This window comes from Sceloporus occidentalis, unplaced genomic scaffold (genome assembly GCF_023333645.1).
Source record: "Sceloporus occidentalis isolate IW3139 unplaced genomic scaffold, rSceOcc1.0.p SCAF_201, whole genome shotgun sequence".
Lineage (NCBI taxonomy): Eukaryota > Metazoa > Chordata > Lepidosauria > Squamata > Phrynosomatidae > Sceloporus > Sceloporus occidentalis.
In genome coordinates, this window is record NW_028317181.1 from 810,098 (window position 1) to 836,349 (window position 26,252).

A 26,252-nucleotide genomic window follows, 5' to 3' on the forward strand; every position below is an offset into this window, starting at 1 on the left:
TTTGTAAAGGCAAAATATTTATAATTATTGACATTTATAAAAGGCAGAATATTTAATTCTGTCTAATTAAACTGTCTAATTACCAATTTGTAAGCCACTCTGAGAGCATTTTTGAAGAGTGGGGTATAAATACATTAAAAATAAATAAATAAATAAACCTTGATTGATATAAAGGCAGAATTATTGCTCATTACATAGCAATATTTATCATTTTTGATCTTTATAAAAGCAGAATATTTAATTCTGTTTAATTAGAAATTTGTAGACCAGTCTGAGAGCATTTCTGAAGAGCAGGGTATAAATACAATATAAATAAATAGACAAATAATCCTTGATTTATATAAAGGTAGAATTATTGCTCATTACAAAAGAATATTTAGAATTATTGATCTTTATAAAAGCCGAATATTTAATTCTTGATCTATTCAAAGGCAGAATTATTGATCGCTGAGGTCCAAAACACACACTGCAGAAATAATCCAGTCTGAGACTACTTTAAGTGCCCTGCCTCAATGCCAGGGGATTCTGGGAACTGAAGTTTTGTGAGACTTGGAGCCTTCTCTGTCAAGAGAGCTCTGGGGCCACAATAAACTACCATTCCCAGGATTCCATAGCATTGAGCCAGGGCAGCTAAAGTGGATGATTTCTGCAGTGTGTTTTGGACATCAGAAGCACAAAGTTGGAAGGTCTCTCCAGGGGCAATCTGGTCTGACCCCTTGCCATGAGGGAACCCACTACAAGGTGGACATCTGACCTCTGCTTAAAGACCTTAAAGGTTATCTTGACACCTGTTAAACCTTTTAAGACGGGCAGAACTAAAGCCCGCGTCCTCTTTGCCCGGTGTTTTTTGCTCACCTGGACCAACCCTCCATCCAGGTGAGACTGGCATTTACCTGGCAGAGATACTCACCTTTTTGCCTTTCCCTCCTTGCCGTCCTTCGGGGCCTGGGGTTCCAGCTGGGCCCTGCGGAGAGAGGAATCCCATGATTAAATGCTCTTTTATTATCTATCTCCACGACCTACAAATACAGGCTGGGAGACCCATAAAGCAAAGCACTTCTAGTCCCGAATGTTTCAGATAGTAAGGGAAACACAACCTCTGTGTGTGAGAATACACTTGGCCCTCCGCATCTGTCGCTTTGACTTTTGTGGCTTTGATTATTTGCGCTTTTGCTTTATATGTTCTCTCTAGGAATCTCTAGGGTCCTCCAGCGCAACTCTGCCAGATGTTGGCCATAGAGTTGTGCTGGAGGACCTAGATGTTCCAGATGTTGTGGGTCCTTCAGCTGGATTCTGGGATCAAATTCTGGCAGATGTTGACCACAGAGTTGCACTGGAGGACATGGAGATTCCTAGAGAGGTGTTACGTAAAAAGAATAGTGCTTTTTTATTTGTGTTTTTTCCACATTCATGGGGGGGGGGTTTCACCCCTGACCCCAGCGAATGTGGAGAGATCACTGTAGTATTTGTAGAAGACCCCAAAGGACCAGCCCTACCTTGTTGTGGCCACTCACTCACCCTTTTGCCCGGGGGTCCGGGGGGTCCATTTTCACCCGTTGGACCTGGAGAGCCCTGGAGAGGAGAGAAAGGAGGTCAGATCAGGCTGGTTGGAGACCCAAACCAGAGAAAAGAAACAGAAACAGAGGGAAAGAAGCTCTGGCAGCCAAACAGACGGGGCCTTTTTGGTGGCTGCCTCTCCCAAGCTCCACATCTCCCTTTTTCGGAAGCTCAGAAAGGACACAGAGCCCCTCCGTGGGCAAACAAAGCCTTTGGGGAACCAACCATTTGGAAGGAAGGGTGCTCCAGTGTTTCTAACTGTAGCATAATTATAAACTGCTACATCATTCTTAATTATATGCCTTTTTTTGATGGGTGGTCCTTCACCTTTTCTTTACCAGGGACTCCCTTGACATACCTTGGGTTCAAATCAAGACCTGAGTCCTTCCTTACCGGCTTTCCTGGCTCCCCATCTTCTCCCCGGTCACCTTTGGCTCCATCTTGGCCCTGTTTGGGGGGGGGGGGGGAGGGAGAAAGAGAGATGCCTGGTTGGCTCTTGACCAAGAACCTCAAGTCCTCTGGGGGGGCTTTGGGGAAGGAATAGGGGGTACTCACCCGCGGCCCAATTCCGCCAGGGGGCCCTGGGTCTCCAGGAAAACCGACCGGACCCTGCAAGACAGAGAGAAGTGGGGGACGGCCATTACCACTGGGCACTAAACACAATGCAATGGGTCAGTTGTCTGATTTGGAAGGTGTCAAGGGAGAGATCCCCCCTTCAGGATCCCAGAAGGTCATCTATCTGATCTGCGGCGACCCATTGGTTTTAAGCAGACCCACTCATCCGTCCTGTGGACACCAAAATGCATGGATACTGAAATCCCATTATATACAGTGGGTCAGTAATATGGTGCCCCTTGTATAAAACAAGCTTGTTCCCTCCTCAATATGACATCCCTTCAAGTATTTAAACGGGACTATCATGTCCCCTCTTAACCTTCTCTTCTCCAGGCTAAACATGCCCAGCTCCCTGAGTCTTTATAGGGCTTTATGGTTTCCAGACCCTTCACCATTTTAGTCACCCTCCTCTGGACACGCTCCAATTTTTGGGGAAGAGGATCTTGAAAAGCCTTTAATGCAACATGAGGATTTGCTCTATCTGCCTTTGTCTCTGGCTCTGGCTAGGCAAACCTTGAATTGGGAGGCTGTTGGGGCCAGACAATGGAGCCCAGGATCCCAGCTATCCTATGCACACCAAGGACTACAAATCCCATCAGACCTGTGAGTAGGATTAGGAGAATGCACCAGTCAGTGGCATTAGGATCTTTTGATTTGTTTTTCTGGTTTGGCTGAATTGATTTGACTCTGTAACTTATACTTTCTGTCATTGGTCCTTCACAGAGTGATATCCTTTTGCTGTACAAATTCCCTTAGAATAATGCTTTCCTTTAAGGTGATCTGCCTCTCTTGCACGACTCTTTCATGCGCCTTAGCTTGGCCCAGTTCTTCTCTACGGTCGGCAAGTAAAGTGCCACTGCAATTCCCAGCAACATCCCAGTGCATTGCTAAAGTGGAATACTTGGTCATCGGATGGCGGCAGCAAGGTCCTTAGTTAAAGGCTGGTCTCAAGGGCTCCCATTGAGCTCAGGCACACTCTGGCCAAAAAAGGTAACTTCTCTGCAGGCCCAGTTCCTCTTCAGAAAGGCTGGTCAAGGCTTCTCAACGGAGGCGATTCCTCTCTCTTGCTCCTTGGGTGCCATTGCCATTGGTTTTCTCCCTACTCCACATCTCCCCCCAAACACCCTCTGCCTGAGCCCCCCACTTACAGGGTTTCCCTTGGGGCCGTCATCTCCGGGGGGTCCTTTCCCGCCGGGGGGGCCAGCGACTCCGGCGGCTCCAGGTTCCCCTTTCTCTCCTCGTTCACCTCGGGGTCCCTGAAAGGAGAGAAACGCCTGGGAGTCACAATGTGGGCCTATGGAGCTTCCAGGCTGAGAGGCAGTCTATCTCTGGGTAGCAATTCCAGGGGGGCAGCTCAAACTGTCCAGATTTGGCCGGGAGATTCCTGATTAACCCTCTCCCTTCCCACTTTTTCAGCTGCTTTGAACATGTCTTGGTTCCCTCCACCTCCTCCATCATCCTCAGTTTACACCCACTGCCTGCCCTCCCACTGCCCCCAATTAATCTTCTGTCTTCCCATTTTCTCAGCTCCTTTTAAAACATCTATTTCGCTCTCTGTACTCAGGACTCCATGCTAGGCCTGCCTGTGCCAAATATAATGGGGCTGCATTCGCCTTTTTCGCTGCAGCATCACAGAGAGCTGGCTCATGTTCAATTAATGTTCATGTTGGAGGGCAGACAGGTGAGGTTAGGAAGCAGGTAAAAAAGGGTGGGAAGGGGAGGATCCGTACCTTGCCACCTGGCTCTCCGGTGACTCCAGGTCCCCCTGGTTCTCCAGGTTCACCCTGAAACGACAGAAAGAGGTCAAATGCTCCCTTCCCATCTGAGCCGATTCCCACCCTCCAGTGCATTTCCCTGTATTTTTGCACTGTCCAGGAGGTACAGGAACTGTTCACAAAATCAGATTTTCAGGTTTAGAAAAGGGACAGTCTTCCAAAAGAAGACCAACCTGTTTAAACCACAGTAAAGAAATGGAAATAGATTTAAAAAAAGAATAGGGAATAGCCAAGAAAGCCTTCTATGTCTAAAAAACGTGCCTTTTCATTAAAGCTTTTTGGGCCAGGATAGTTTCATCCCACTCTGCAGACATGAAGATGTAAGAAACTGGCTTAAACTTTTTAAAATTGGTATACACACACACACACACATTAAATCTAACCCCCCCCCCAAAAGATTTATTCAGTTTTTAACTGGCTTTAAACTGCCTTTGTGTCAAATTCCCTTTCCCCAATGACCCTCTGACCACTCCTTGCCCACAACCCTTTGGCCAAAGAGCCCAGGAGGGGTCATGGTGGCTGGACACTGACCTTCTGTCCTGGAGGTCCGAGATTCCCGACGCCTCCGGGGGGTCCTTGCGGACCCTGCAGGGAGAAAGAGATTTGCAGGTCAACCCCAGAAATAAGGTGGTGATGGCGGAGTGGGATGGATGGGGGGGACCCTTGGAGGTTAGGGGTCCAAGGGTTGACACGAAAAGGGTGTTTCGCACTCACATTTGCTCCGGAGGGTCCGGCTGGGCCTCGCGGTCCGGGGGGTCCCGGCGGTCCCTGCGTGGGGAGAAAATCTATGCATTAGGATCCATTCATCCCAGGTTCTCTCGTTGCTCCTATTACCAAGGATGAGCTATCAGGGATGATGGTTTGGAAGGGACCCCCAAAGAGACTTCCCAAAGGTTATCTAGTCCCCTTGGCCCAGGGTAGGGATCCTCAGCTAAAGCACTCCTGAGAGACGCCCACCCAACCTCCGTTTCAAGCAACCATTTGTACTCTAATTCTGTTTTAATCTGTATGTTGCTTTGTATCCCAATTTCGGGGCAAAAGCGGGGTATGAATAAATATAACAACACAGTTGGTCCTCCACAGTCGCTGGGGTTCGGGGCACAGGACTCCCGTGAAAGTGGAAAAACCACCAATAAATAAATCCTACTCTTCTTTTTACCTGCAAGAACACTTCCCTAGGAATCTCCAGGTCCTCCAGTGCAACTCTATGGACAACATCTGCCAAAAGCTGGCCACAGAATCAGGTGGATGACTTATAAATGCCTAGAGAAGTGTTTTCTCTAGGAATCTCCAAGTCCTCCAGTGCAATGCTATAGTCTACTTTTGGCAGAGTTGCGCTGGAGGACCTAGAGATTCCTAGACAGACCCTATCAATCAGAGTCAAAGCCACCAATCTGGAGGGCTGACTATAATAATAAATAATAATTTCCATCAAAAGGGACAGAGGGTCACTCACCAAGGGCCCCACGTCTCCGGTTTCCCCCTTCTCCCCGGCTGGTCCAGGCATCCCCTGTCCGAAAAAGGAGAGAAAGGTGGCCAATGTCAGGTGAGCTTACCTGTCAGGTAAAGATTGGGAGGAAGATGAAGATCAGGATCTTCATCCAATGGGAGGAAGAAGGAGAGCTTTACTCACCTGCAGGCCAATGGGTCCTGGGGAGCCATTGAATCCCCGCGTCCCCTCGTCCCCTTTCGCCCCAAAGTGTCCCTGGGGTCCCCTTGCTCCGGGCTCTCCGTCGGCACCCTAAAAGGAACGAACATCAGTCACGCAAGAGAGGCCTCCAGGAGTGCTTCTAATCTGCCCAAACCCACTCCCAGATCCCCCCGCCCAGAAAACTGGCCCTCCAAGCCCCCCTGCCAAACCCTTTGAGAACTGGCCTAAAAATCTGGACCTCCCAAATGGGACTGACTTTGTAGCTCTGTGTTTTGGGTGATGACGAACCCCCCCCAGCCCAAAAAAGCCTTCTTTGCTGCAGCATTCACACTCATTTTGGGAAAACTGTTTGGAGGCCGAACCGAGCGAGGAGGGGAAAAACCAGTCACACAAGAGAGGCCCCAGGAGCAGATGAATGTCTTTAGCCCCAATAAACCCACTTCCAGACCCCCAAAACTGAGTTCTGGCTTCTAAATCATAAATAAAGGTTAATAATAATAATAATAAATCTGGACATCCCAAATTGCTCTCCATTTTGGGCGCTGATGAATCCTCCCAAAAGCCCTCCAAAAAGTTTCAGCCTGGGGGGGGGGGGTTGCAACTGAAATCAGCAGGAGAAAAATTCTGGGTGCTTCACCCCACAACTCCCCAAAAAGACCGAACACACAATTCGTCCCCCGGATGCATCCGGGTGAAATTTTGGGTCGATGTTTGTATCCAAAATCAGGAGGTTCAGCGTCCAATGGGGGGGGGGATTCTTCCCTCCCATGAACCCACCCCATTGCCCCCTATTTGCCCAGTTACTCACCGCAGCTCCAGGTTGACCAAGGGATCCAAGGGGGCCAGGTGGCCCGGGAGGACCCTAAAATGGGGAGATATTGTTATGAGAAGTATGGGGGGGACATGGGGTGAAGGAAGACCACACCCCTCCCTTCTCTCTCAATATCCCCCCTCAATTTGGGGGGATTTTGGGGGGCTGGTTGCTACTCACATGTTCCCCTTTGCCGCCTTTGGGGCCCTTCTGTCCTGGGTCCCCGACTTCACCCTGTGGGGAAAAGAGACCGAGTCAATGGGGGTCTCAGAGCCCGGAGGTCAGAGGAGTGGGCAGGGGGAACGGGGGCTCCACTTTGGGGTCTTACCTTGTCGCCGTCTTCTCCGGGGCCTCCTGGGGGTCCAGCAGGGCCAGGCAGGCCGACAGGGCCCTGGACGCCATCACGGCCAGCGGGACCCATGGGACCCTTTTCGCCCTGGTTGGGGGAAGAAAAAGAGGGGGACACGGAGGGTGAGGGGCCAGCTGACTGAGTCCAATTTCTCACTGACGCCCCCAGAGACTTTTTGGTGGAGGTTCTGTGGGATTCATGGGCAAGCAACAACTCACACACACACACAACACAAATCTCCTAGGTCTGATCTGCACTGCAGAATCAATGCAGTTTGGCACTACTTTACTGCTATGGTTCCATGTGATGGAATTCCTAGGATTTGTAGTTTGTTGTGGCATCAAAGCTCTCCCACAGAAGAGACTAAATAGCTCACGAAACTACAAATCCCGAAATTCCATAGCACTGAGCCATGGAGGTTAAAGCAGTGTCAAACTGGATCATTTCTGCAGACCTAGAGATCAGTGATGTACCCCTAAAGGAAGGCAGGCAGACAGAGACAGATCATTAGTAGATATATGGATGGAGGGATGCATGGATATATATACAGAGAGAGAGAGAGATGGATGATTGGACGGACGGATGGAATAGATGATGATGATGATGATGATGATGATGATGATGATGATGATGATATATTTATATAGTGCTGTAAACAGATAGATGGGATAGATGATAGACAGACAGAAAGACAGACAGAGCAGATAGGCAGACAGGCAGGTAATGGATGGATGAATAGATAGATAGATAGATAGATAGATAGATAGATAGATAGGCTGACAGATGGACAGAAGACACACACAGAAATGATTGGATGGACACAGATAGATTGATGGATACACAAGTAGATAGACGAACAGAAAGATAGATACCGTAGATAGCTTTTGGCCCCTGAACAGGGCAGTATGTGTGGCTGGATGTCTGCCCCCTGTGGAACCCACCCACCCATTGTCCCCCGTACTCACCGGCACCCCCCTTCTCCCCAGCCGACCCGGGGGGTCCTTGGGGTCCTGGCCGTCCTGGGGCCCCAACAGGACCTCCTGAGCCAGGGCCCCCTCTCTCTCCTGGAGACCCCTGGAAAAGAAAGGAAAGAGGGGCATTTGAGTCTCATTTTGGGGGGGCAAAGAAGGAACTGGGCTTGGGGTCCAGGGTCTCCCCCGGGGGAGTAGCACCACATTGTGGGATGTGCAACACTTGGAGCAGGCCCTCACCAACCCCAGGGACTGGGTTAGGAGGAGGAGGGCGCACGAAAAGTATTGGTAATATTGCATCAAGAAATGGCCCTGCAATCGACAAATCATTATTATTTGGGGGAGAGAAATGCAGAACGTATTCCAGGACGATGGGTCTCTTGATAGTTTCGGGTGTTGTAGCTGCTTTTAAATATGCATCTGAAGATTTAGAAGCAGGGGACACCTTGAGCAAAGGAAAGGGGAAAGGTCTGCCCTGCCATCTGGTTTATCTCCTCAACTGGAGGCTCCTTGAACTATAACTCCCATCATCTTCAGCCAGCCTGGGAGGGTGGGCTTTGTAGTCTAAGAGGCTGCTAGATTCGGGGAAGGCTGCTGACCAGGATGCCAGCCCAGCCCAAGGGTTTCCTTAAGCCGTTACATTGGGAAATTAGATGATGAATTTTAAATGGGGATTGTCTCAAAACATGTATGTCTTATTCCTCCCCTTAAAGCACTGCATGGTTCAATGAATGTGTTTTTAATTTTGCTGATTTGTTGTTGTTCACCACCTCGATCCACAGGGAGAGGCTTCTAAGAAATGTATTATTATTATTATTATTATTATTATTACTACTACTACTACTATTTAGGGAGTGAAGAGAGAAATGGAGAACATATTCCAGGAGGATGAGTCTCTCAATGGTCCAGGTTCAGGAGGAACTCCAAAATAATAAAAATAATAGGAATAATAATAATAATTACTATTATTACTATTGTTGCTGGATCATGGCCACCACTTTGGGAAGGTGGTCAACTATATGGCCCTTTCTGCAGGGTGACCATAGCTCCTCATTTTCCACTTTCTATCCAGGAGGAATTCCAAAATGTCGTCTGTGCGGCAGGGGACGACTAGGAAGCCCATGGAGTAGCACCGCGTTTGCTGTTCCCCTTCAAGAAATGTGTCTCTTTTGCAGCCTGTCCTTGCTGCAAAAATGGGGAATAGGATGGATCCTTCTAAAGTTATTTTTTCCGGCAGCAGGCAAGACTCGCACCCAGAGCTCGGGGCGGGTTTGTTTCTTGGAGGAGAAAAGGATGGCAAACGCGTTCAGCAATGGGCTCTGCTCAAGGATACAATGCAAATGTGGAAAGATGTTTTCCCCCTAAATTTCAGCGCAATGGACAAATAAAAGGAGCAATTTAAAGTCATGGATTTGGTAAAGTAGTGGTTTGAGCACTGGTCTATGACACTGGAGACCTGGGTTCAAATCCTGGCTCAGCCATGTAAACCCATGGGTGACTCCAGGCAAGTCACACTCTCTCAGCCTCAGAGGTAGGCCAATAGTAGTAGTCCTTTTGCCACCGGACCTTTGCCGGGAACTACGTTGCTGTCGGGCGGCTCTCCCTGGGTTGTCGGAGGTGCGCACCTGCGCACCGGCCCGGGGAGGCCGCCCACGGACTGCACTTGGGGGACTCCCGTTTGTTTGCTGGCAGTTCCACCGCGGCTCCGGTGAGCCGAATTCAGGACACCTGGGAGGAAGGCGGAGCGAGGGGCGCGTCGGGGCAGCTCCGTGCTCAAAACCCAGCTTGCTGGACTCCTCCTTCGTCACGCCTCCCTTTTGCCACCGGACCTTTGCCGGGAACTGCGTTGCTGCTGGGCGGCTCTCCCTGGGTTGTCGGAGGTGCGCACCTGCGCACCGGCCCGGGGAGGCCGCCCACGGACTGCACTTGGGGGACTCCGCAGTTCCGCAACTGCACAGCTGCGCACTTCTGGCTGCGCAAGGGCTGAGAGGGGTTGTGTTTATGCCAGCATTAGAGCAGAGGATGTCTGTAGTGCCTGACCTCTGCTCTTTTAGTTGCTGGGAAAGGGGAGGGGGAGGATATGGACAAGGGGAATGCTTTGGCTGGGGAGGAAGAGGGTAATATCTGCATGAGTGGAGCTCCCATTGAGGTGGTACGGGGCAAGGGGAGGTATGGTGGTGGGAGAAGGGACTTGCGTTACAGAGGAAGGCGAGATCGATGCGTTATATCTATCTCTCCTTCCTGTCCCCCTCCCAACCAAAGGGACCTGAGGGTCATTCCAACCGTGCCACAAACCAAACCCTGTCGCTGCTCCTGTGCAATGCCAGGTTGGTTAATAATAAGACCCACATAATCTACGATCTGCTGGATGACAGCAAGTGCGACCTGGCTTGCATTACCGAGACCTGGCTTGGGCCTGAGGGAGACGCTGTGTGGGCACAGGCCCTCCCTGCCGGGTTTTCGGTGAAGGATCAGACCAGGTTAGGTGGGCGGGGGGGGTGTGTGGCCTTGATACATAAGAACATCTTGTCTCTCACCAGGAACCACATCCGTCAAACTTCCTTTATCGAGTGTATTTACCTGACCCTGAAGGCTAAGGACAGTCTAGGGATTCTATTGGTGTATCGGCCACCCCGTGCGCTAACGGACTCCCTTAACGAGCTGACACAGCTGGTTGCGGAGCTGCTGCTGGAGACACCCAGGCTGCTTGTCCTGGGTGACTTCAACATCCCCTTCGCGGCCAACTATGTTCCATCTGGTGCGGCTCAGGAATTCATGGATACCATGGCAGCCATGGGCCTGTCCCAGCTGATTTCGGGTCCTACACACTTTGCGGGTAATACACTGGATTTGGTCTTTTGTACGGATGCGGAAAATCCGTGGGCGGAAATAACTAACATTTCTCCCCTGTCATGGACGGATCATTTCCTCGTGGAGGCAAAAATCAAGGTCTCTACCCAGATCCCCCCCGGGGGTGGTGGACCTATTAGGATAGTCCACCCTCGAAGGCTGATGGAACCCAGAAGGTTCCAAGAAGCCTTAGAGGGGAACATGGTTGGAAATGACGGCGACTCTGTTGATGCCCTGACTGGTATTTGGAATACCGGTCTCTCTAGGGCTATACACAGTATCGCTCCCAAGCGCCCTCTCAGGCCCGCTTCCAAACGTAAGCCCTGGTATACGGAAGATCTCCAGGCGAGGAAGCGGGTCCTGCGACGTCTAGAGCACCGCTGGCGGAAACACCTACGCTTAGCCGACAAGGCTCTCCTAGACCACCTTTTGGAGGACTACGGAGAGGCGATACGAGCAGCTAAGAACTCGTTCTATGGTGCTCGTGTCGCGTCCGCAGAGTCCCTCCCACCCTGAACCAGATCCTTGAACCTTCTAAGGCCTGCTGTGACCAATTTAACAACTTCTTCGCGGATAAAACCTCTCGGATAAGTGAAGGTTTTAACGCTGGCATTAGGGCAGAACCAAGGGTAGAGGCATCCAGAGCCTCCGTGGACTCCATTAAACTGGATCAGTTTGAGTTGGTGAGTACCGATGATGTGGACAAGATCCTTGGAAGCGTTTGGAAGACAACCTGCTCTCTCGATCCCTGTCCCTCATGGCTAGCGGCTCAGGGGGGACCGGTGGTAACCTCGATGTTACACCGGATTATTAATACAACTTTGAGGGATGGGCAATTTCCATCCAGCTTGAAATTGGCCACTATAAAACCGCTGTTAAAAAAGCCCTCCCTCGACCCCCTGATGCATAGTAATTATCGTCCAGTCTCGCTGCTGCCATTTTTAGGGAAGGTGATCGAGAGGGCGGTTGCACTCCAGCTTAAATCGGTCTTGGATGAAACGGATTATCTGGATCCATTTCAAACTGGCTTTCGGGCGGGCTACGGGGTTGAGACGGCCATGGTCGCCTTGGTCGATGATCTCCATCTGGGCATCGACAGGGGAAGCGTGTCCCTGTTGGTGCTCTTGGACATCTCAGCGGCTTTCGATACCATAGACCATGGTATCCTTCTGGAGCGCCTGGCGGAGGTGGGAATCGGGGGCACTGCGCTCCAGTGGTTCCGTTCCTACCTCTCTGGGAGGTTCCAGATGGTGCAGCTGGGAGACGTGTGCTCCGATAAGAGGGCCCTCACAACTGGGGTCCCTCAAGGAGCCATTCTGTCTCCCATGCTTTTCAACATTTACGTGAAACCGCTGGGAGAGATCATCCGGAGACATGGGGCGCGGGGTTATCAGTACGCTGATGACACCCAAATAGTCTTCTCTATGTCTCCGACTGATGCAGTGACCGAGGATGGCGTCTCTCCTCTCGTGGCCTGTCTGGAGTCAGTAATGGGCTGGATGAGGGAAAACCGACTCAGACTGAATCCAGAGAAAACGGAGGTACTTGTGATAGGTTCCCCTGGTCCAGGAATGGCGGTGGTTCCACCTGTCCTGAACGGGATCACGCTTCCTGTGAAGGACTCCGTGCGCAGTCTGGGGGTGCTTCTCGATTCGTCACTTCACCTCACGGCTCAGGTGAATGCGACGGTCAAGAGCACCTGTTATCAGCTTCGGCTTATTCGCCAGCTGCGCCCATATCTGGCCCAGGGAGACCTTGAAACGGTAGTACATGCTCTGGTAACCTCTCGATTGGATTTCTGCAACGCGCTCTACATGGGGCAACCCTTGTACCACACCCGGAAGCTACAGATGGTACAGAACATGGCAGCCAGACTGGTCACTGGCACTTCCAGGGCCAGTCATATTACACCTGTACTTAAAGATCTACATTGGCTGCCTATACAAGGTGTTGGTTATAACCTATAAAGCCCTACATGGCTTGGGCCCAGGATACCTTGAGGACCGCCTCTCCCCATACATTCTGCCCCGCACCCTCAGAACATCTGGGCAGCAACTACTGAGGGTCCCAAGGGCTAGATTAGCCTCCACAACAAGGAGGTCATACTCCATCATCGCCCCGACCCTCTGGAATACGCTGCCCATAGAGCTCCGCTCGGCCACCTCCCTGGCCCAGTTCAGGAAGGAGTTGAAAACCTTCCTGTTTCGATCAGCATTCCCCGATATAAGTTCCAGCTAGTTTCCCCCCCCCCCCTCTGACAGCAGGGGTAGCTGGCTGGTGGGGGTTTTTAATATTGGTTTTAATAGTTGTATTGTATTTGTATTGTTGTCTATGTTAATTTTTGTTTTAATTTGTTGTTGATACGCTGTATTGTTTTGATTGTTGTTCACCGCCCTGATCATAGGAAGGGCGGTATACAAATAAAATTTTTATTATTATTTTATTTATTTTATTATTATTTAAGGCAAACCCCCTCTGAACAAATCTTGCCAAGAAAACCCCATTATAGGATTGCCTTAGGGTTGCCGCAAGCCGGAAACCTAGTAAAACACGGTATATGTCATACGTCTTTCAAAAAGGGGATCTGGATACAATACTCACAGCGGGTCCCGGGGGTCCGGGTGGCCCTTCATTGCCTTTCAGTCCTGGACCCCCCTGAGAAAAGAGAAGAAGGGTCAGTCAATAGCCCCCAAGTGCAGGGAGAAAAAGAGACAGCTTAATTCCGTTTTTATCACACATTTTTGTTGGGAATCGAGAGCAGCAACTATACAACTATACAAGAAGAACTGTTAGACTGTATAATGCCATATTGTAAAGTTATTTATATATTAATAGATTTTTAAATAATATAAATATAATATAATATAAATATAATAACATTTTCACAAATACAGAATTGTTTATTAAACTGTGAAGAGGGACTGTTAATATTAATGATTTATGCTGATTTGAAGCCACCTCTTTTAATAATATATATTTTAAAAAGGGAGAGCGATGCAAACATTATCTATTTTATTCTGTATTTTGTATTTGTGTCTTAGCCTCTTTTTTTCCAATGTAGTTTATTACTGCATTTTTAGTATTTTAGTAATGTATTCTATTATTAAGTACAGTACTATAGTATTTTATATTATTGAGGTCTAAATTCTGTCATAAAGCACCATGTACCCTATGAAGCTATATAAATAAAAATCTATTTATATAGCTCCATTTTGCATTAATATTAATATATGTTAATATTAACATATATAAGCAACGCACCCACCCAAAAAAATACCAAAGGGCTTCCTTTAATTGTCTTTGTTTCATCTCAGTTTAACTAATTAATCTGCTCTGCACCTGATTAACTTTTCAGGTTCTTCGTTCTTCTCCAGAATTTTTATCCAGAATTCCATTTCCTCCCCAGAAAATAACTTTTTGGGGCTACCCAACTTGTTTCCTTCTACATGCAGGAACGTTTCCAGAACCCGTCCTCCTCTCCGGAGGGATGTAAATGCCACGTACAGCGCAAAACCCTACGTACCGGCGTGCCAGGGAGGCCTCGTTCTCCGGGGAAACCTCGCAGTCCGGCCGGGCCGTCCTTCCCGGGGCCTCCGGGAAGCCCAGGGTCACCCTGAAATGAATGAGAAAAAGAAAGTTGTGTCCCCAAAGATGCTTTGCAAGTAGGGTTGCCATATCCCACCTGGGGGCGGGACTTTCCCGGTTTGGGGCGGGGCCACAGGGTCCCACCCCAGCTTGGCCCCACCCCCGGGACTCCCCCCCCCAAGTGAGGCCCTGGAGGCAGCTCCACCCCTCCCTCCCCATGGCTGTGGGCCACCCTCCCCGCCTCCCTGCCTGGGATAGCCTAGAGAACAGGTCTTCAGGAGACCTGCCACTCAGAGCTATTGCCAGCCCACTTGGTATATATGTCTTGCAAAAGGCATTACTTTCCAGGTTACAGTGAGGGAAAAAAAAAGGCCATAAATGGTTCATGTTTCGCTGGGAGTCTAAATGCCTCATCTTTTAAATGTATACCATGTCAGTATTCTTGTAATTCTTTATCACAGGATCGTTTTTGTGGCCCTAAACACCTTTACTTGTAATATGCAAATTTCTCCCGAAGCTGACCAATGGGAAAGAAGCAATCAGCCCCCCTCCCCTTGGGTTGGTTTTCAATGGCTTGGAAGGAAGAGATTTTGCCTTGCTTGTAAATAGGAAGGGCTTTGGGGTAGCAAAAGGCTGCAGAAATAGTTTGACCCTCCGTTAAACATCCATGGCTCAGTGCTATGGGATTCTGGGAATTGTAGTTTCTTGTGGCACCAGAGCTCTTTTGACAAAAGGAGGCTGAATGGTCTACAGAGCTACAGTTCCCAGGATTCCATAGCCTTGAGGAGGAGGAGGAAAGCTGAGTCAGTGGCCATTAGGTCTGCCTTGGTTTTTGGGGGGTTTTAAATTATTTTTAAAAATATAAAATACTTATTTTATTTTATTAATTTTTATTATTGCTTTTTAATTTTTTAATTTTATTAATTTTTATTATTGCTTGTTTTATTTTATTTCATTAATTTTTTGACTAAAAAGCATGATTATTTATTTATTTATTTATAGGAGTGTTTTGAGCTTTTATTTGGGAATGTGGTGCATTCATTTTGCATTGCCTTGACCTCCTTTGTGGTTATTATTTTAGTGTTTTGAATATTGTTGTAAGCAGCCTTGATCTCATTGGAGAGCCAGGGTATAAATAAATAATAATAATAATAATAATTATTATTATTATTATTTAGGTCGCAGAGTTCACTAGGGCCAGAGTCTCCTCAGGAGGACTGGAGTTTTTGGTCCCTGGTTGTGAAGGGAGGACTACATTTCCCAGAGGCCATTGCGCGCAGGGAAGCTCTGAGCATGTGTCTCCATAGCCCTGCTCACCTCTTGCTTCCATTCAGGGTTATGGCTGAGTGGGCAAAAGCCCTGGCAGGCATTAAAGGGCTGCTATTAGACATCAGTGGGGTCCTTTATGAGTACAGTGGAGGCAAGGAGGCGGAGTCCCCATCCCTGGATCTATAGAGGCTGTCAAAAAGTAAGTGGGGAGGTGCTTTTAGCCCACCTTTTTAGCTCATCACTCCCCCCCCCCGCCCCCCAAAGCCCCTGCCATCCTTCTGGGCAGCTTGCTTATTCTGCCAGAGATGTTGCAGGAGTGTTTGGTTTTTTCCCTCCAGCAAGCAGGGAGTTTGCATCTACCTTGAACAATTAATGCAGTTTGATGCCGCTTTAACTGTGGCATGTGGCATTCTGAGATTTTGTGGATCTGTGGGCTGCTTAGCCTCCTCTCTCTGGTGCCACCACAAAAACTGCAAAGCTCTGGGTCCCCCAGCACTCAGTTTTAAAGTGGTGTCAAACTGCATTGTTCCTACAGTGCAGATCAGTGGTCGTCCCCAAACTATGCCTCTTAAGAGATTTTTGGACTTCACTCCCAGAAGCCTCAGCCATGTTAGCCAACAGTCTGGGATTCTGGGAGCTGAAGTCTCAAATCCCTTAAAGGGCACAGTCTGGGGACCACTGGTATAGCTATATCCTATGGCTGCCTCTGCTCTGCAGAAACCATCCAGCCTGACACTACTTTGCCATGGCTCAGTGCTATGGCACTCTGGGATTTTGTAGATTTGTGGGCTGCTTGGCCTTCTCTTTTTCTCTGGTGCCACAAGAAACTACAGATGCCAGGATTCCCTAGCACTCAGCCATGGCAGTTTAAAGTGGTGTCAAACTGCATTGTTTCTACAGTGTGGATTCACCCTATGGCTGTCCTGCAGAAATCACCCGCTCTGAGACCTCTTTGCAGACAGCAACCCTGTCATGGGGTTTTCTGGGCAAGTTTTTTTCTGAGGGGATTTGCCATTGCCATCCTCTGTGGCTGAGAGAGTGTGACTTGCCCACGGTCACCCACTGGGCTTACATCACATGGCTGAGCCAGGATTCAAACCCTGACCTCCACAGTCATAGTCCAACACTCACATCACTGCACCACGCTCACAGTTTGATTATTTTATTTCATTAATTTTTATTATTGCTTGTTTTTTATTTTATTACATTAATTTTTATTATTAAATATATACACCTCTGCCTTGTTTTTTATTTTTTCCCCATTGTTTTTTATTATTAAATATATGCAAGTGCATTTTCTGTGTATTTATGGCGCTTTGAATGCTAACAAGTCTGCCTTTCCTGGACAATTATAGTGGTGATGATGATGATGATGATGATGATGATGATGATGATGATGATGGTGATATTGATATCAACAAGCCTCTGAGGCACGGGCGGCCAATGTAAGTTGCTGTGATTTTTACAAACTCATGCGCAGTGAAGAAAAACCACAGTCCCTTGCCCAAGTACACACTTCTGAGAAGTACAGTTGAACCCGAGGGCAAGTCCATTTCTGCCATCTGTCTAGGAATAATGCCAAAATGTCCTCCATTTTGATCATGCCTAAAAACACGCATTTATATTAACATTTTTTAAAAACCCTCAATTTTTTGCACGTCCTCCATTTTTTAAAAATGTGTCCTACATTTGAAAATGTTGCCCTACATTTGTCCTACATTTGTCCCGGTTTGGAGGTCCTGACTTATGGCAACCCTATTTGCAAGAAACCCTAGTGTGTAACGAAATCCTCCGTCTTGAGTGCAAGTTCCTAGAAAATGCATAGCAGCGACAAAGCAAAGGAAGAGAGGAAAGGAAGCTATTGGCATCCCACCCGCTGAAGAAAACATTTATTGTTATTATTATTATTATTATTTCTCCCCAAAAAAGAAAAGGGGAGAAACTCTACCAAACTTCAAAAAGTCAGGGTTCTGGTCCATCATGAGCCAGCGCTGTGATGCAGCAGCACAAAAAGCTAAGGTGATCCTAGGCTGTATAGTAATAGAACCAACATTTTCCCATCATATGTTCTGCTTTGTTCTTTGCTAGTGAATCCAGTCTTGGATGCAAGCCGTGGCTGGGAATGTTCCGGCCTTCTAGGGGCTTTTGGATTGCAGTTCCTAGCATTCCTTGCTTTTGGCTGGGACAGGCTGATGGGAGCATGGCCCATGGGCCACATGTGGACCTTGAAAGGGGTACAGGACATTGCTTCCAAATATACTGAAATGCCTGCTAGGAGGTGCGGGCAACATTCTTCTCCCCGAATTTGCCCCATTTTAGGCCCAGGAAGGGGCTTTTTAATAAGAGGAAGTGATGGGGGCAGATGAGGAGCAGCAGGACCCAGAGGGCAAGGGGCAGAGCCTCATGAAACTTGGATTTTAAGAAGGAAAGCAGGCAAAGGGCTCTTGTAATATACCTTTAGATTGAACCGGGGGGGGGGGGAGTTGTATCATTTGTAGATCTAGGGATGCATCTATATTCTAGAAATAATGCAGTTTGGACACCGCTTTGAGTGCTATATCCGCATCCCCATGGAACCCTGGGATCTGTAGTTTTGCAAGGTCTTTTTAGCCTTCCCTGGGTGCATCTACACTGTAGAAATAATGCAGTTTGATACCGCTTTCACTGGCTCCATCCTACAGAAATCCTGGGATCTGCAGTTTTGTGCTGCAGAAGCATTCCTCGGCAGAGAAGGATAAAGACCCTGCAAAACTGCAAATCCCAGGATTTCGATCCATGGCGCTTAAAGTGGTGTCAAACTGCATTATTTCTACAGTGTAGACGCACCCTCGGTCTGCTTCTTCAGAGTCATTAGAGTCATGGAGGAAGCAGATCCAAGTCTACAAAAGCTACAGCTTCCTTCGCTTAATTAGTCCCAAAAGGGCTGCAGCAGCGGTTCCCAAACTTTGGTCCGCCAGATGTTTTGGGCTTCAGCTCTCAGAATTCCTGGCTGTTACAACACACAACCCTGCACACACACAAAATCATGTGCAAAAATGAATTATTTTCTGCCCCCGGAGGTGGTCCTTTTCTGTGCCAAAGTATTTGTCCCTGAAAATAAAAACAATGTTTTTTCCGCAGGAAACTAGAGGGTTATTCGCACAATGAAAATACGTAATCCAGGATGAGTTCGGGATGAATCTTTGTTGTTCACACACATCCCAAATGCACTCGATTAAGTTGGGGTTGACTGCCAAAAAACCCACTTAACCCGGGATAATCAATATTGGGCTTTTCCCCAAATTTTTGCAAAAGATTTGCATTGCTGGCTGTGGGAACAACAATGCGCATAAACCCAAAGAGACCCGGGATAAAAGTCTCCATGCCTTTGACGCAGTGGTTCTCAGCCTTCCTAATGCCACGACTCACAGGTTGAGAACCGCTGCACTACAGTATCAAAGATTATGGTGCCAACTTTGGGTCTTAGGCGACCCCTGTGAAAGGGTCATCCAAACCCCAAAGGGGTTGCAATCTACAGGCTGAGAACTGTTGCTTTAATGGGTTCTGAATGCATTCGCATCATCGACTGCGCACACAGTCAAGAAAGCGCCGCCCCTTCCCCAGCCTAACAGCCGCCGCTGGGGAGAAAGGAGGAAAGAGAGAGGAAAAAGAAGAGAGAGAAAAGGGGTTCCTAATCCCGCTCATGGTGACAAAGGAAGGTGCCTAAACGTGTGTGTAAACAAACTCACGAAGACTAGGGTCCCGGAAAGATCGGTTCACTGGTGTGAATAACAAACCCTCAATGTGTGAGTGAGAAAGACATGTGAATGAGGTTCCTGGGGCACGGAGACAGGGGGAGAGTCACCCCCTCAAATATCGGGCTCCCAAACTCTTTCGTCTGTATTGCTGGCACTTCAAATCAAGACCAAAAGTGTAAGATCTATTTGTGGTAACTGCAGTCTAAAAAGAAAGGGCTCCTGTGCATGTCATGCCGCACAGCCCTGCTTACCTTCGTCCCTTCTTTTCCGGCTGGGCCCGGTAGGCCTTGCTCCCCTGGGGGTCCTGGGGGTCCTGCGTGGCCCCTCTCGCCCATCTGCCCCGTTTCTCCTGCCGGACCCTGTCATGAAGAGGAGGAGTAAGAATAGGAGTAAGAAAATCCATCTGCAGTTGGACCTCTGTATTTGCTGGGGATCTGGACCCCCATCCTATGGATACTAAAAAGCACAAGGCCTCAAGTCCTGTTCTCCTTAATGGCGGCACGAGGTGTGCATGGGCAGCCATTTGGGACAATGCGGATTGCCATCTGTAGATGCTCAGATCTGTGGATGGCAAGCCTGTGGATACAGCACTCCAACGGCACATTCATGATTAGAATGGCAGGCGCATGCGTCTCAGATGCACGTGGGGGTCCTCTGACCTCAGAGGTTAATTTCAGGAGAGGGTGTCAGAGGGAGGGGCCCTTTGAAGACCCTTCTTCAAATTAGCCCCCAAGGTTGGAGATCTCCACGCACACCAAGTGTCAAAGAGAGGGGTTTCCCTCGGAGTCTCTCTTTACTCACCGGGGGTCCCACCACGCCTGGGCCTCCTGGGGGTCCCGTCTTGCCTTGGAAACCCTTTGGGGAGAAGGAGGAACAAGAGGCCAATTGAGATCATTGCAATCATTGAAGAATTCCAATAATAATTTCTCAGGGCCAGTACAGAGATAAAATCTTTTATATGATATAATTAATATAGTGGACTATATATATTCTACACACACACATATAATGCAATAATATACATATTATATTATAAAACAATAACAAAGAATAATACGTTGTATAACAATCTTACTAAACAGTTACCATTCTAGAATCTAAACCCTTAAACATTGACTTGCATGTTGGGCTCTACGGATTTTCTCACTTATTTCCACTGAGAAGCAAAAACAATTTTTAGAAATATATTAAACAGGAATACTTCTAGTAATCTCACTATCGATCCTACATGGGGAGAGATGGGTGGTAATAATAATAATAATAATATTTAATTTATTTACTTAACTTCTATGCTGCCTTTCTCCCAGAAAGGGAACCAAGGTGGCTTACAAGATAAAAACAATAACAACAACAAAAACTGTTGTTGTTGTTGTTGTTAGATAAATGTTACATGTTATGACATATGTATCTGGAATTCCAATACTGTATTATTATATTATTATAATATCATTAATATTATAAATAATAAATTATACATTATATAATAAATAATATTTAATACTAATGTTTGCACACACGTGCGCACACACCCACACACACACACACACACACACTGCATTTGTTGTTGTGTTATTTGTGTGTAATAAAAATTGATATTATTTTATAAAAATAGTACTGAGGACTACAATTCTGACTAGATAGTGGACTAACTTTTGGGGGTGATTTTGTTGTGTGTGGAAGAAGAGGGCCTGGGGGTCCTCCTGCTTTTCTAGGGTCTGGGGACTCTATGAGCCAGAGCCCCAACCCTTGGAGCCACTCACCACTTCTCCTCGCTGCCCGGGGTGTCCGGGGATGCCGTCTTTCCCGGAGGGACCCTGCGGAGAGGGACAAACAGAAATGAGTCAGTGGTCTGGACGGAGGGAAGAGGGGCAGATATTGGTGTCTGAGGCCCCTGTGCATCCAGGGGTCAAGGGAAGAGGGTCCAGAAGAGTTACCCACCGGGGGTCCTTTGGGCCCGGGGAAACCATTCGGTCCTTGGGATCCAGGTAGACCCTAAGAGGAGAGAGAAATGGAGATTTGTGAGATTCGGGGTGCTTAGGAGAAGCGAACAGAACCCCAGACCCCTCACATCCCTGCCACAAGGATGATGGGAGTGAGGCAAAACCTCCCTTGCACCAAGCGGTTGCACTAGGGCTGGGGTGGTGAGTACGAATGCCGGCAGACACACCAAACAGCCAGGGCACTGCAGGATTTAGGGGTGCATCTTTGGGATCAGAAATGTTTCGGATTTTGGAACACGTGCACGTGCATAATGGGTTTTCTTGGATATGGGACCCAAGTCTAAGCATGATATTGAGCTATCAGAAATCAAAGGGGTCACTCTGTCTCAGCCACCCAGGAGGACAATTTTGGAATGTTTTGGGTCTCAGATTACCAGATAAGGGAGACTCAACTCCTACCAAATTTTAAATAATAAATTTTGTGCATGAAACAAAATGTGTGTACACTGAACATCCTCCCAACCACCCATGGTGACAATTCTGGAACATTTCGGAATATTTCAGAATTCTGGAAGAGGGAGATTCAATCTGAAATAGCCTGCTGTCCTTCCTCCCTCCTTCTTTATCTTGATAGGTTTCTCTGGACTCCCAGAAATTGGGGCAGCCAATTTCCTTCCCATCACAACCCCCTCCCAAACTGCAAATTACTTCTCTTCCAGGTGCAATTTCCAGCCTAATTGCAACCACCACAACCACAATCTTCTTCTTCTTCTTCTTCTTGTCTTGTTATTTGCAGGGGAGTCCTGCGTGGCCACTCACCCGTTCTCCTGGGGGTCCGGCTGGTCCTTCGCTCCCAGAGGTCCCCTGGATGGGCAGCAAAAAGGGAACATCATTATTTAGAAAGTCATTATTAGCATGTGTGGTTGCGTACCTGTACAAACACACAACATTTGGGGGGGGGGCATCAATATCTCCCTGGAAGCTTTCCATCTTCTGTGTCATCTCAATTCCCAGATCTTGCAAAAAACCCAAAAACCTTCCTTCCCTCATTTTATTTTGCCTGTCTCTCAAGTCCAAATGGACCCTCCATGCTTAGGAGCAGTCTACCTCTGAAATAACAGCTTTGTGACAGGAAGCAACACACACAAGCAACCTCTTTATTCTGTTGCTGCTGCTGTTGTTGTTGCTGAAGTCATTTCCAGCTTGAAGTGACCCAATTTGGAGTTTTCTTGGCTAGCTTTTTTCTGGGGGGGTTGTTGTTGTTATATTTATATCTTGCTTTTTCACTCCAAAGTTGGAACTCAAAGCAACTTACAATTTTAAAAAATACAATTAAAAATTACAACGGTTTCCCATTGCTTTTCTCTGAGGCTGAGAGAGTGCAACTGCCCTTGAGGTCAGCCAGTGGCTTTTCCAGGCTGAGAAAGGATTCGAACCCCAGTCTCAGTGCTAGGGAATCCTGGGAACTGTAGTTTGTTGTGGCACCAGAGCTCCCTCTAACAGAGAAGGTTAAAAGTTCCACAAAACTACAGTTCCCAGAATTCCCTAGGATTGATCCAGGGCAGTTAAAGCAGTCTCAAACTGGATTATTTCTGCGGTGTATTTTGGACCTTGCTTTGCAAAATAAGTTCTAGCCTGAGCTTTCGTAGACAAAATTCCTTAAACCCAAGGAATTTCGGTTTGCAAAGGGATCTTGTGTCACTTTAAACACTTGTTTTGCTAAAGAGGTTGTAGCCTGAGGTTTTGTAGACTTGATTCCTTGAGTGAAATTAGAATTTAATGGCACATTTTAATTTTTAAAAAATGGTAATGCTACCTTTGATTTCCTTTCCACGTTAATTTTTTTGTAACCGTGGGTTTGCTTCAGTTTGTAAATTGCCCAGAGACAAAGTTTTGGAGGGAAAGGCAGGAGGACACAAAGGTACAACAACGACAACAACGATTTTGTTTAGATGAATGAACAAGGACACGCACACACAATCCTTTTTGATTTTTAACCCCTTTTGCCTGATGAAGAAGCCGGCAGAGCTTCCAAAGTTTGCAGGATATATTTTGTGCATTTTGGTTGTCCCAATAGAGGTATCGCTGTTTTGTGGAGTTTGGATATTATTGTACATCCTTTTACTGAGAGTTATATGGTGCCTCTTGGGTTCTTCCAAATGCAGCAAAGGTTATGGTTCCATTTCACAAGCACTTTACAAAAAACCACCTGAAACCAACGCAGTTGAATGTTAAATAAAAATAAAAATAAATTAAATTAAATGAGAAAATAATAATCAGAAACCAAGATGATTCTCTCTTTTTTCTTCCCACCTGCTGGAGAATTACTTCTCTGGTGCACATTTCTTACACACACACACACAGACACCAATCAATCGATTGATCAATTGATAGATCACTGATAGATGGGGAAAATGGGTCATGGAGACCCTGCCTGACCCTGCGAGGATGGAGAAGCCCCCAAACCTGCAAACCCCCTAAAGTCCAACTGGCATTTCCATCCTCCTAGGATCACACATACGCACCACCACACATCACCCACCTTTGCTCCAGACTTCCCTGTGGCTCCGCGTGGCCCTCGCTGGCCTCTGGGGCCCTGGAAGAAAGAAAAGGAGAGAAAGACAAAGAAGAATTAAGAGAAGAAGAAAGGATGAATATCCAGGGTGACCCCCAGTCCTCCTTTTTCAAGACATATCCTCCATTTCAACCTTTCATCTAAGAAGAAGTCCAAAATGTCATCTAGAGCATGACTAAGAAGCATGAATTCATTTATAATATGAGGGATTGAGCTTTTGTTTTGCAATGATTCCTCACAGAATCATGGAAGAGACCTCAAGGGCCATCCAGTCCAAGCCCCTTCTTCTGCCATGCAGGAACTCTCAATCAAAATATACTTGACAGATGGACAGCCAGCCTCTGTTTAAAGACCTCCAAAGAAGGATAGTCCTCCAAACTCTGAGGGAGTGTCTTCTACTGTCAAACAGCTCTTAGGAGTTTATCACACAGGGACAATTGGAGATATCAACACTGTTTATGCTGTGAAAATCGTGCTTAGTGGTTTTCACACGACGTCGCAATCACAACCAATTAAAGTGCCATTATCCCAGAAATAACCAGGCAATCAATAGCAACAAATCATTCACGGGGAAAGTCCCATGAATTATTTCTTGGCCTTTATTGCCTGGTTATTCCCTGGTTATTCCCGGGATAATGACTTTTTTATCGCGCTGTGTGTGAAAATCATAATTGTGTTTTAATAGTATTGTGTAATTTTCATGAGATAAACTCAGTTTAAACTTCCAATCCCCCCCCCTGCCCCCCGTGTGATAAACTCCTTACTCTCAGGAGGTTCCTCCTAATATTTAGACGAAATCTCTTTTCCTGTAGCTTTCATCCTGTGTTCCTTTGTGTCCTATTCTCTGGAGAAGCAGAGAAGAAGCTTGCTCCCTCCTCAATATGACATGAGCCCTGATGGTGCAGTGGTTAAAGGCTTGTATTGCAGCCACTCACTCAAAACCATAAGGTTGCGAGTTCAAGACCAGCAAAAGGGCTCAAGCTTCACTCAGGCTTGCATCCTTCCGAGGAGGGAACTAAAATGAGTACCCAGATTGTTGGGGGCAAATTAGCTTACAGTTGTAAACTGCTTAGACACTGCTTAGGGGGTATGAAGCAGTATATAAATGAAGCTTGTTTGTTTGACATCCCTTCAAATATTTAAACAGGGCTGTCATATCACCTCTTAACCTTAAGTATCTCCTTATAGAGTTTCATGGTTTCCAGACCTTCCACCATTTTAGTCGCCCTCCTTTGGACACATGGCTCCAGTTTCTCAACGCCCTCTGTTTTTCTTGAAGGCCCTACATTTTGCAGTGCCTTGTCCTCCTTTGTGGTTAGGAGGACGCCTGGTCACCCTAGGAATAACAAGGCTCTGGGGGAACTTTTGCTCCAGCAGCCACCCTCCCCAGTTCCTGCTATTACAGGGTCTCCATCCACAGATTTGGGGTCTTTTCTTCTCCCCATGCCCCATTACTCACCGTGGGTCCTCGCTCGCCTCGGGGCCCCAACTTCCCAGAAATGCCCTGCAGAAAAAAACAAGAATGGGAGAAAGCGGGGGGGGGGGGGGGGTCAGAAGCCAAACCATGAAAGTGCCTCCCCCTCTTCCTTCCCAGCCACACTTCCTACTGATTAATTTGTCCCCATTTAAGCATCATGAGATGCCCCCCAAAAAAGTGGAAGAAAAAGGGGGGGGTGCTATTTGAGGAGAAGGGCTACTTACCCTGCCCCCCTTCTCGCCGTTTGTTCCAGGAAAACCTGGGAATCCTTGCAAGCCCTATGGAAGAAAGGAAAGGAAATTGCAATTATTTCTTGTTTATTATTTTATCTACTTATATCCCGCCTTTTCCCCAAGAAAGGGATTCTAGGTAGTGCACATTAAAATCTCTAAACAAACCTTTTGCAAACACAGGTAGCAAAGAACCTGGCAAAAGAAATGCCTCCTTGCAAAAGCTGTCACCTGGGAATGCATCTACGCAACCTAGAAATAATCCAGTTTGGGACCACGTTAAGCTCTGCAGCTCTGTCCTATGGAATCCTGGGATTTGTAGTTTTGCAAAGTCCTTAAGCCTTATCTGCCAAAGAAAGCTGGTGGCTCACAAAACTACAGATCCCAGAATTTCTGTAGGATGGAGCCTTGGCAGTTATAGTGCTATCAAATGGTATTATTTCTATGATGTAGATGCATCCTGGGAAAGGAGCAGTTTCTGCTCTAGATGATCCTGCTGTTTTGCAGCCACCCCAAAAATCCCTCACTGAGCAAATGCTAACAGCAAAACAGAAAGAAAACTGAGAAAGCAGATGCAGCTACCTCATCACCAACACGTTAAAAATAATAAGTTTGGTCACCAAAATAGAAATCTGTTAATAAAAGAAAAATTCCTGGATGCATTTTGGAAGATCATAGAATCAAAGTTGGAAGAGACCGCCAGGGCCATCCAGTCCAACCCCCTGCTTCCAAGTGTTGTGGTGACCCCTTTATTTATTTACTTATTTATTTCATTTTTATGCACCACGTGACCATATTACGCGTTGACCCTTTTGCACAACAAAATTCAACTGCAGGACAAACTATCACAAAAGGCTACG

General features: G+C 47.3%; 2 protein-coding genes across 2 annotated transcripts in view; one reads left to right on the forward strand and one right to left on the reverse strand.

Annotated features, from left to right (window-relative positions):
• The window catches only part of LOC149278109 (uncharacterized), a 705,984-nt gene that overhangs the window by 250,137 nt on the left and 429,595 nt on the right, over positions 1-26,252 (forward strand). The window lies entirely within an intron of this gene.
• The window catches only part of COL11A2 (collagen type XI alpha 2 chain), a 97,191-nt gene that overhangs the window by 11,642 nt on the left and 59,297 nt on the right, over positions 1-26,252 (reverse strand). The window contains exons 32-55 of the mRNA XM_089502379.1: positions 25,387-25,440; positions 25,145-25,189; positions 23,653-23,706; positions 21,930-21,974; positions 21,109-21,162; positions 20,931-20,984; positions 19,972-20,025; positions 19,422-19,529; positions 14,103-14,192; positions 13,181-13,234; positions 7,704-7,832; positions 6,738-6,845; positions 6,590-6,643; positions 6,407-6,460; positions 5,581-5,688; positions 5,404-5,457; positions 4,662-4,715; positions 4,479-4,532; positions 3,903-3,956; positions 3,321-3,428; positions 2,113-2,166; positions 1,951-2,004; positions 1,519-1,572; positions 911-964 (exon numbers count right to left, since the gene is read on the reverse strand). Coding sequence (XP_089358505.1) covers positions 911-964; positions 1,519-1,572; positions 1,951-2,004; positions 2,113-2,166; positions 3,321-3,428; positions 3,903-3,956; positions 4,479-4,532; positions 4,662-4,715; positions 5,404-5,457; positions 5,581-5,688; positions 6,407-6,460; positions 6,590-6,643; positions 6,738-6,845; positions 7,704-7,832; positions 13,181-13,234; positions 14,103-14,192; positions 19,422-19,529; positions 19,972-20,025; positions 20,931-20,984; positions 21,109-21,162; positions 21,930-21,974; positions 23,653-23,706; positions 25,145-25,189; positions 25,387-25,440 — 1,605 coding nt within the window. The remainder of the gene's footprint in view (positions 1-910; positions 965-1,518; positions 1,573-1,950; positions 2,005-2,112; positions 2,167-3,320; positions 3,429-3,902; positions 3,957-4,478; positions 4,533-4,661; positions 4,716-5,403; positions 5,458-5,580; positions 5,689-6,406; positions 6,461-6,589; positions 6,644-6,737; positions 6,846-7,703; positions 7,833-13,180; positions 13,235-14,102; positions 14,193-19,421; positions 19,530-19,971; positions 20,026-20,930; positions 20,985-21,108; positions 21,163-21,929; positions 21,975-23,652; positions 23,707-25,144; positions 25,190-25,386; positions 25,441-26,252) is intronic.